The following is an 11221-nucleotide window of genomic DNA, read 5'->3' as shown; positions in this document are numbered from 1 at the left end:
ATTGTATCAGACACAACTAATGTGGGATCCCTAGGGATATCATAAAATACCTAAACCTTCCCAGTGCCCACTCAGGTAGATGTGAACACATTGAGACCTATAATTCAGCCATCTAAAGTACCGAGATATTTCCTCTAAAGATCGTGTCTAAAGTGTTCACCGTATGGAGTGAAATATATATCTTCCGACAAAAAATGGTCAATAGCTTATTTACGAGGTTCATTCGACGAATCCCCTCTGTATGGATTAATCAAGCAAATATGAGGCAATTATTTGTCGTAGTCAGCAACAATCTGTCACTCGATAATTTCAGGAAAATTCTAGAGGATCCAACCCTAAAAATGATATAGATAAAATTCATTAGTATCTATATACGAAAATTTAAAAAATGTTATAAAATTAATAGGCTACATGTATGTATATATCCTCAAAGGGAAATTTGTTTCTTAACATTTGTCTTGTCTTTCAATGACTTGTTTCATCTAGTTTGGAGTATAAGTAAACCAAACAAGATGCTTCCTAGTTATACTTGTGAATTCTCTCAAGGTCTATGAAGTAACTAATATAGATAACATCCATATAGGTACACACTTTTTCCACAAATATGATTGTTCTAGCTAAATACAAGAAAAATGTCATCAATGCACATCGTTTGTGATAAGAAACTTGTGCATCATCACTCGTACGAGTCACAACGGCAGTAAAATGTCTCCCGTAACTATCATTTAAAAATGAAAATTATGCATGTGTTATGTGTGTACTGATAATCTCCTTCCATGCCTTAACCAAATTAGTTCCTAAGTGTGTAACCATTAAGCCTAGTGCCTCCGATCTTTGAATAGTAGAGTGATATAACAATGTGCTTGGGATAGAAAGATGTAGGATATACGATACGTCGTCTAAAGTGATATCTATCTCACTAATGTGCAGATTAAATTACTATGTCTCTGAGTGTTATCTCTCCACAAAGGTAGACATAAATTAGACCTACAAACATCCTTCACTCGAGATGCTAGCAATACTTGATGGAACAACGATTCATCATATTGCTCCAGTTGTGCTATCTTTCTACCATAGTTAATACACTTTACTGTTTCACATAACTTTAAAAATTAATGTCTTAGCATCAAATGATTAATGTAAATATAAAAATGATAAATCATATGTTTAAAATCATAAATAAATATTTGGTTTACCTCTCTATTCTAAACTAGAGCAACAACATGACCTTCATATAATGGGAAAATGACATGTCTGAAGGGCCTCTAAGAAATTCCTCGGATGCGGCAGGAGCAGATGCATGGGGTTGGAGTCTGCCATGAGATCGAGATCCCTGACCTTGTGACGACATCCCCTTAGCAGAGCTAGATGATTGCCATACTTCACATTCTATATTTTCGACCCTAGAAATTTTAGCTTTTCTCTCTACAAACTGAGGTGTGTTGTGAAAAAAAAAACGCATAAAATTAAAATGTTAACAATTATTTTTTATAAAAGAATTTAAATGGAAAGAATGAATTCTCTACATTAACCTATCTAATATAAAGACATAATAATTGTTTCACTTAATCTAACTATGAATTGATTTATGGATGTCTTGTTTGATTATTATTGTACAAATAAATCAAACATATTTTATTATAGATACATAAATTACAAAATAAATTGATGGATTTAGTTATGGATCTCAAAATTCAAATAGGAGAGCGGGAAGTGAAAGGAGAAAAATGGTAGAAAGAGATAAAAGAGACTATCCAAAAGAAATTTTAAATCTAAAAATGAGTTGAAATTTTTATTGTGAACATCATCTATTTGTGACCAAGAACACTTTTATAGATGCTGAAATTAAAAACAATTTGCTAATTCAAAATCAGTAAAATAGTTCAAATTGGTTTAAATGGAAAGAAGATCAACAAATTAGTATTCACTTAAATTCAACTACATCTAATCTATGAAATTTATGAGTTTTCTAATAAACCTACAACTCTTTTGTTGAAACACTAGAAATACTCTCTAATATCTTCGGTCTTTTGAGAAGTGGACAATGAAAAACATGCACATACACTATTTTTAAAGACAGTTTCAATCTAATATTATTCTATGTCTATTTATTTACAAGTACAATAGTTTCTCTGTCCTTCATTTCTTCTCCACACTGTAAAGTAAACACTTTCTGCAGAAAAAAGAGTGAAAGCTGCATATATGTTTTCAGAGGTTTGAATATGCTTAATGTTTTTTCTATGTCTCTTCTCTATGCTTCTTGTTGTGCCTCTTGCATGCAACTCCAACAACTTGATTAGAGACACACAATAACTATGTCAAACCTATGCATGAGTGTTAAATCAAAATGGTATGTGTATATTTAGTTATTTACCTATATATCTCTTAGCACATTTCATACTTTTTAGAGTTTATTTTATCATTTTTTTACTTAAAAAGATTCATTTTTTCCACTCTTGATAATCGAAAATTTCTTGATCTTTCCAACCCTTTTTTAGATTTTGTTTCATTTTCTTTATTCAGATTTTGGGTTGTGGTTTAATCCACTGAAAAAGAAGATATTAGCATGCAATGAAATCTAAGAGAGGAAAAGAGAGAGTTCAAGTTGAAGAGAAAAACATGATGAACAAAATGAGGAAAGTTAGAATTTTGTATAGTGATCCTTATGCTACAGATTATTCAAGTGAAGAAGAAGATATGTTTTTGAGAAATGAGTATCAGTTAGATGGTTCTAAGAGGATTGTGAAGGAAATTTTTGTTCCATTTATGACCTTAGATTATGAGAATAAGAAGAATGCTTTGGAAGATTTTTTTCAATCATCTCCATCATCTGTGCTTGATGTCACTGTCACAGCTACAGAACCTGCAAAGGATATTAATGACATTAATGGTTCGGTCAAAGAAAGTAATGTCAATGAGTTAAGAGGTGATGGAAAAAGAGGAAAGGTAGTGGAAGGAGTTTGTAATACAGAAGATAACTCATTTCTATATTTGCTAGAGGAGGCAAATGTGGCATCATTGGCTTGTCAGGATCTTCATTTTTTGGATGAAATGGAAATGTGGCTTGGTGATGGATTTTGTAACTTGTTGGATAATCAAATTGAATGTGGCTCTATGTGGAAGGTGGAAAATGATGAAGGTGGTAGCATTCTTCCATATATTGATTGTGATTTCAATGATCATGAGCTAGATTGGTTTGATGAAACTCCTAATTGGGATTGCCACTAAAATATGCATTTATCTATTCTACAGATAATCCGATGGAATGCCATACATCTGTTTTCCTAATCTGAATTTGTTGCCGGACGCATTTTCACGTATTGGACAAAGATAGTCCGGTCTAGATTTCAAATTTGATATCTTATAGAAAGATAAAATTTGTTTGCTTTTTGTCCAACCCGATTTCAATCCAACAATTATCTATATGCTGATGGCATGAATGCGTGAATTTGTGACCGCAACAAACTTAGTGAGAAAATACCTATTGTGGTAGTGTAAAATTGATAGCTATAATTACATAGCATGTATGTGCAAACAAAATGAGCATAGTTTATTTGTTAAGGATTTGTTCTCTAGTCTCTATTGACATGTTGAGTTTTTCAAATGTAAAATAGTAAACATGAGATTTTGAATTTGCTTCATATTTGTCTACATAGATGTTGTATTTTCCTTTTGTTTTTCACTTTCAAAAGACATTGCATTGTTTTGGTTACTGCTGATGAATGGAAAAGAAAACAAAACAAAAAATTAAAGCATAGGTAAAAGGAAAAGCATGACAAGAACAAGGAAGATATGTCTCATTCAAACAAACAAAATTAGCTAGTGTTTTCCCCTTTCACGTTAACACAAGAAAGCTAAACTAAGGAAGAATCATTTAAAACATTCTCGTTTATTCCTTTTCAAAGGGTGGATGACAATGTCAATTTGTACAATTGATCTCTTGCAATTAGACAATAAACATACGTATTAGCATTAAACATCTTGGCATGAAAATAACCAATTCAGAGTCTATAGGAGTCTGAAACTCATCATTTGTCCCAAGAAAAGTCGAACCAAACAAAGATAATATTTTTTTAGAAATTGTGCTCACAAGAAAAAGCCATAAGCATTATGTGACTAACCAAGTAACCATTCAAACAAATAGACACTTAAAAAAAAGTTGTTTCCACTATATCAGTAGCTAAACTACAACATATACACATTTCTCCCAAAAGCATGGTAGAAACAACTCACATGGATTGATAAATGATTGAAATAACTTATGGAGAATACAATTCTTAGTTCCTACCTAAGGGTACTGCAATTATTGAGAAAACCTTACAAAAGATTGGTGATAATGATACATAATTAGTCTCTGAAACATAGTTATTTTGGATATGTACCAACTTTTCTCTGAACCTCGCAACAGGTTGTTACCTTGCAGATCTGTTGCAACATGTTCATTTTGAATTATCAAGAAGCAATTTGAAGTTTGATCTCATGATGAAAGAATGAGCAGTGCAAGAACAGGTCTTGAAACAGAAAATGACTGGACTCTCCTCAATTTTCATACTTTTCAATCAGCCTAAGGTTCTGGTTTCATACATACTCTAGGGAAGATCACAAGAATCAGAACTTTCAGCACTTTTTGCAAAGGCAAATTCACATACGACGGCAAGGTGGTCACTTCCCCAATTCTGCAGGGAACAACAGGATCATATAAGATATTGATAATACAATATGGAACAAAATACATATGCATTGATGCAAATTATGAAACAATGACCCAGATACAGATACAGCACTGACAATAACACCAACACGTCAATATGGATAATAATTTGAAAAAGAAAAGAAATTAAATACTTTTAAGTAGAGTACCTCGTTAGGGAGCCCTCTAGTTCTTCTAAGAATATCAATGGGCAAGGTTTCAAGAACTCTGACCGGGATAAGTTCCTCGGAATGCCTGCTTACCACTAACGTCAGTAACGGAAAGTTTGCAAATTCAAACAATTTTTTGGTGTTTGGTAATGGAATGATGTAACTACCAGATATAATCAACAGTTCCCATGAACTTAGAGTGGTATGATGTTGCCAAGGGCTCTCCAATATCATCTCTTGTTCTAAGCTTTCCCTGTTACATGACGTGGGAAATATCACCATTGTCTTAATATCCCATAAAAAAATTCCAAGGAGTTTCCCATATCATAATATCAGGGATAAACTTATAATCTTAAGCATAAGAAAAAGAAAATTGCAGAAATAGATTATTGTAAATATGTAATTATCATGTTGATGTTGGATTGAATTTAGAAATACAGCTCGCAGATTCAAACAACATACAGCAGGAATGCCGCTATAAGCACTGCGGAGCTTGAGCTGGTGCTGAAGTTGAGTGACTCCTTTTGTGCCAGTTGCAAGGATTAGTTCTTCCGCACTCCATTTGTATAGCATTTGCCTTGAAACAGACATTGAAATGCTGCACCAGATACACACCCAAGTAATTATCATAGAATACCAAACATATAACGTATGTGAACAAGGATTACAAGGAAAATTATGATGATGGAAATACTATTATACTGTGCGTTCAGAGCAATAAAATTTTTTTTATGATAAATCATTGCTAATTGCCATGTTTCTAAGGAGAAGGCAGGGAGGTGAAGTTGTATCATATATCATATATTGTAACTCAAAATAAAAGTTTTTACTCAAAAACAACCTAGCATCATCACCAATCTTTGATCTGAAGTATCTGTGATTGGGCCGGATTTCGAGCTGTCCTGACATATTTCTGCGATCATGTAATTGGACGTCTAACTGCAATAAATAGTGCACTAACTTAATAAATACTATGAAATTTTCATGGTCACTACCCCACAAACAACAAAATCTACCCCTAACTGTGTTGGATGCTTTTTCATTAATGGAATTAAATGCAATAAGGAGGAACAGACTGGAATAAAACTACCTTTCCCTGGTTTGGAAGATTAATAAGGGAAAGGAACAGCACTATATGCCCGTTTATTGCAACAAAAAAAAAACAATATGGCCGTTTGTTACAAATTATAAAAAAAATGATATTGATTTAGTATTTATTTTTTGAGATTTTAAGAAAAGCAGAAGCTATTATTGTCTTTGTTTATTATAATGAAAATCACATTTTTAAGCAAATCGTCTATTGAAGGCTTTACTACCTATAATCCAAACAAAAAAAATTAGGGAATCTGTTCTTTCCTTTTTTCCCTTTCTGTTCCCTTTACTAACTATAATCGAAACACAAATAAACTACTCACTCAAGGTCTGAGATTCTGTCCATATACTCAAATTTCTCTCATATGCAGCACAAAAAATAAAGCTTTTAGGCTTGAGAATGTACCATGACGAGGATATGCCAAACTCACCTTTGATGAAGACAGAAATTTATATATTGCACTCTGCCAACATGAGAACAAAAAAATAGAAGCAATGAAGTAACTGCACACTCGACAAAAAAATCTCAACGTTGATAACCAGCTTAGTACTGATAACCTTACCTGTGGCACACTGTTTAAATCTCCAGCTAAAATAACAGGGATGTTTCCCCATTCTTGTGATAACTTGTAAGCTTTATCAATTAAAAGTCTGACCTGTCCATTATGTCATGTGCCAAGTTACCAAAATCAATACAATAAATTATTAGACAACTTAATTAATTATATTAATTAACTATAGACAGTCAAATCGTTTGAGTGGGCCAAAATGGTTTGCAGTCTGCACCAACCCCAGCCCAGAAAAGAACATTTAAAACTTAAGGGTCTGTTTGAGAGAGGGATTTGGGAGGGGACGACTTGTTTTTCTTTCCTAAATAGAACAAACTATAAAATATTTCTAAAAATGAATGAAGTGTGATTGGATTGTTATATGATCAAATATCATAATATTCTTTCATTTTTTAGAAAAATTTCAAAAATATATAGATCTAGCCCTTTAAAACCCTCCAAAATCCACCTCCCAAACAGACCCTAAGGGAAAAAGTCACAAGCACAAGCACAAATGCGTACAAGAATAATGCTAACAACACACTTTTCAACACACTATTTTTATAGGTTAAAATTTATACGGGTCTCGCATGATTTGGTAGGGCTTATATAACTAATAAAAGAGTGTTAGAAAGTGTGCTCCTAGCACTCCTCATACTTACAAATACAACAATAAGTATAAAGCTACCCAGCTAGTAAAAAATTTAAGAAGTACCTGGCCAAGTTTGATATCACCACGGTTAGGGTTGAACAACACATGTATATTTCCTATTACAAATCTATTGTTTCTGGTGGATTGTTTCCTACAGATTTAGATCAATCTCAGTCACGAAATAGAAAATATTAAAACTACATGGTCATGAAATAGGCACCATGCGTGTGTCAATATGTGCATGACTGCATGCATGATCGTATATTTTATTCTTACGAATATTTTCATTTCCAACCACCTTTGCAGCAAAACTTTAGTGGTAAAATGAATGTTATCAGAAGAGTAAGAAATTGCAGTAAATATTGGTATGCAATAACTAAATATACATATGCAAGTAAGCACTATAGGATACTTGATATAAACATCCCAAATATTACATGAAAAGATATGTTAAAGACAACAGATAATTTGTGTTCACATTACCCATTTTAGACAGCATAAAACTTACTCTGATGTTAGTTTACATGTGTCAGATTCTGGATTATCATTGTTTACCTGTAAATAAATGGTGCAATGAAGGGTAATGAGATATAAAACAAAACCTAAGATAATTAGTCTAATACAACAAGAACATACATATGCATAGTAGTATATAAAAATAGTACTAGGTAAAACAGAATTTAATCAAGGGTAAACAATTTGAATAACAGATCACAAATTTATCTAATAAAAGACAACAGCTCAAATATAAAACACGACAAGTAGGAAACAAATTAAAATAATAAAAACAAGCCTTATGTACCTCCAAAACACAAAGCTGAGCAACATTGTTACGCAGACCAAACTTTTGGAACTCTATATCTTCTTGATGCAAAAGACTGAATCTGCATTCGAAGTTTGAAAATATGCTGCATTTAGACCAAATTTGGAACTCTATTTATCAATTTCTATGTTCTACAACTGGCAAATCTTTGACCCATTGGCATTCCTTTGTATCCAGGAATACTTATGCGACTGCCTTACTTGTTGTCAAAGGTTACAAATGTAAGATATCAAACAAATGAACATTAGATACAAAAGCCTTATCATCTAATGATTTAGAAATGCAAACCCACAATTTGTCTTTCCAAAATATAGCACATCCATCGTTTGCTTCTCCTGTGCGAGCCTAAGAAAAATGGAAATAATAACCCCGGTAAGGAAAACTGATTAATATTTGGACATTAAAAACATATATGACCATTCAAATGTATATAACTTACCTTGTAAGAACTTTTGAAGCCATTGTTCTGAAAAAGATCATCTAAATCGTCAAAATGATCAACCTCCTGCAGACATAGGATTTATAGAAATCAATTATTGACAATTGAATTCTAGGATGCATGAAATCAATTATGTGCCGACTGGCATTAACATTAGAATACATGCATAACTTGTATCTAAACAATAAATGGTGAATGTAAAATTGTTCTAAGTTTGTAATAACATAATAAGCTGTGCTATGCAATGTACAACACAGAGAGATTATTAAACTACCTGAAAACAGAGTATACTTGCATTATAGCCGTTAATCTCGTCAAGTATAAGCCTCTTGCGTCTTCCCCACTCCAAGAAACGTCGTGGAATATTGGAATACAAATCCATATGATTTGATGCATTTTCAACACCAAGTATATTGTATGAAACAACTACAATCGTATCTGCAAGACAGAGAAACAGTTCAAAATAGTAAACACGAGTAAAACACAATCTGCTCTAACGTCTAAATAACAAACACTTAATCACAAGCTCCAAAATACAGAGAAATCTTTACCCATCTTTATCACAGACAAATCAACCACATTTCGATGCAACATTAACAATCTCAGCACAGCTGCAATTCAAAACCTTACAGCAATGCTACTTAGTACCAAAGATTTGTTTCAAAATTAACTATCTACTATCCTCACTCAATTACACTCTAATATACCAATCACAATCTCACTTTCTCTAATTATTTTTCATACTAAAAAACATTTTTTAAATTAAATAATACATTTTTGTTTCTCACATTTAACTCTCAACCAGAGAAATCTAACACACTTAATGCTCAAAAACAAAACAAAATTAACTTTAAAGCAGAAAACATGGATCACAATTGAATGCAAAATTCAGAGTAAAATAAAACTCAAAATTAACTAATATTTCAACGAGTAGATAACTTTCTGTGATTCTAACCCGTGCAATCAGAACAATTTTCGGAGGAGAAAACCCATTTTCTAGAAGAAGAAGATACTCCGTGATTAGAGGCCGAAATTTCGAACATAGAATGTCTTCTACGCTTTGAAGGATAATCATCTCTTGAAATCGCCGGTGGAAGACTTTCCCGTTTGCGACGTACCATGTTACCGGCCGGAGTAGAGAATGACGGCGGCGCGTGTGATGAACTAGGGTTAGAAACTTGCTACGGGTGCTGGTGGTTGATTTAGGATACGATGTCGTTAAACACACTCCTATTTTGCTATTTTCTAAAATAAATAATGAATAATATTTTTTGTACTTGGCAATATCGAAAATACATTTTTTTAATATAAAATAAAAGAATATATATTAATTAAAATATTAATTTAAAAGTTATTATATTAACATTTTTTATGTGTTTTGAATTGGGTAGATATTGTACACTACCCATAAATTGAGTCATTTCAATCTATATGGATAGAATAGGTTTTTTTTAATAATGAGATTAAATATATTAATTAATTTAAAAGTTAATGTTTGTTTATTGAATCATCAATATTCTAGTGGATCCAAAAAAAAAAAATATGATGATTCTTTTTTGTGTATAATAATTTAAGGAAAATGCTACGGCATTCGTTATTAGAAATTTAAAATTTAACAGTTAAAATTTCATCTTTCAAAAATAAATATATAAAATATTATAAATTTGAATCCTAACGAATGATATAAAATCTAATTAAAATGCATATAAAAAAAGTGTCATTTAAGTATTTTAAAAATAAATAAATAATTTATTAGAAAAGTTTGAACACAATATTCTTACATTTAAACTCTTAACATATTGCATTAAATACAAATTAATATTTTTTAAAAATAATAATAAAAGCTTATTATAGTAACTCAACAAAAACTCATAGAAGTGGATAGTAAAAAAAATGATTGATTAAATCTTAATAGAAAAATCTAAAAAAACAAATAAATTATAATAGAAAAAATGGATGCTAACAGAAACATATATTACTAAAAAATAGATCTCATAATAATATATCTAAATATCTCAATAATCATAACTAAACACATCTCACAAATAAGTTTTTAAATATCTCAAAAATAATTTAAAAAATAATAATGATAATAATAATAAATTCACAAAAATGGAGAAAAGGAACCACACATCCACAAACATAGGAGCTGCTGTTATTTTGCTGCCATTGTCGTAAATCCTCTTCTTTGTCATCACTCTGCATTTGATAGTTAAATTTAGTGAGGAGAAATGGTGGTAATTAACTTTAAGGGAGAAGATAAACTCGATTAATTCTTTTTTAAATAAAGTGACCTTTGGAGTGTTTGCCATAATAATATAAAAAATATTAACTGAAAACAATTAGTGATCTTGAGAGATAGCAACTTATATACATTTGCTAATCTCAAATATTAATTTAAGTAAAGTTGGTTCATGCATTTGATTCAAATTTAAACTAAATACTTCTTTTTCTTTTTATCAATTGTTTATTACATTTAATATGAAAATAGTGTTTGTTTTAAAATAGGCTTTAGTCACGACTTAAGTTAATTAAGGTTAAATTTTAATTCCTTATTAGATTCTCTTGTTAGTCAAATTAATATTTTTTTATTAAATATTAAGAAAAAATATTAAGTTGTGATGATGTGATATGAGAGCATGACAAAAGTTAAAATAGTAAGTCAGCAGACGTTATATAAATATATAACTCATCTTCATTTAGATGAAAAACGTGTTTTTCTGTGTTTTTTAGGGTTTCGCTTTCATCTTCTTCAAAATTTCTCTTTATGGTCAAAGATTTTCAGTAGTGTTTCAATGTCAAACCAA

At 31.2% G+C, this 11221-nt stretch overlaps 2 protein-coding genes across 2 annotated transcripts; one reads left to right on the top strand and one right to left on the bottom strand.

Annotated features, from left to right (window-relative positions):
• Window positions 1–2126: 2126 nt before the first annotated feature.
• LOC127115708 (uncharacterized) lies at window positions 2127–3539 on the top strand. Its single transcript, XM_051047181.1, has 2 exons — window positions 2127–2350; window positions 2524–3539. Exon 2 carries the CDS (start codon window positions 2572–2574, stop codon window positions 3226–3228), a length of 657 nt encoding a protein of 218 aa, XP_050903138.1. The 5' UTR covers window positions 2127–2350; window positions 2524–2571; the 3' UTR covers window positions 3229–3539.
• A 586-nt stretch (window positions 3540–4125) lies between these two features.
• Window positions 4126–9661, bottom strand: LOC127115697 (carbon catabolite repressor protein 4 homolog 5). Its single transcript, XM_051047173.1, has 14 exons — window positions 9370–9661; window positions 8689–8852; window positions 8415–8480; window positions 8268–8320; window positions 7955–8036; window positions 7661–7707; window positions 7216–7303; window positions 6516–6608; window positions 6384–6416; window positions 5702–5799; window positions 5323–5458; window positions 5028–5113; window positions 4861–4945; window positions 4126–4676 (listed from the first exon to the last, which is right to left on the bottom strand). The coding sequence occupies exons 1-14, from the start codon at window positions 9533–9535 to the stop codon at window positions 4590–4592; spliced, it is 1284 nt and encodes a 427-aa protein (XP_050903130.1). The 5' UTR covers window positions 9536–9661; the 3' UTR covers window positions 4126–4589.
• Window positions 9662–11221: the final 1560 nt, after the last annotated feature.

Source organism: Lathyrus oleraceus, chromosome 1 (genome assembly GCF_024323335.1).
Source record: "Lathyrus oleraceus cultivar Zhongwan6 chromosome 1, CAAS_Psat_ZW6_1.0, whole genome shotgun sequence".
In the NCBI taxonomy this organism is placed as follows: domain Eukaryota; kingdom Viridiplantae; phylum Streptophyta; class Magnoliopsida; order Fabales; family Fabaceae; genus Lathyrus; species Lathyrus oleraceus.
Note: the sequence above shows the minus strand (reverse complement) of the source record. Positions and strands in the feature narration are given on the sequence as shown.

Coding starts and splice junctions, on each gene's coding strand:
- LOC127115708 (XM_051047181.1), top strand. CDS start 2,572: ATGAAATCTAAGAGAGGAAAAGAGAGAGTTCAAGTTGAAGAGAAAAAC.
- LOC127115697 (XM_051047173.1), bottom strand. CDS start 9,535: ATGGTACGTCGCAAACGGGAAAGTCTTCCACCGGCGATTTCAAGAGAT. Junction 5,800..6,383: donor AATTTCTGTCTTCATCAAAG/GTGAGTTTGGCA, acceptor TATTTATTGCAG/TTAGACGTCCAATTACATGA. Junction 4,677..4,860: donor CTAGAGGGCTCCCTAACGAG/GTACTCTACTTA, acceptor TGTTCCCTGCAG/AATTGGGGAAGTGACCACCT.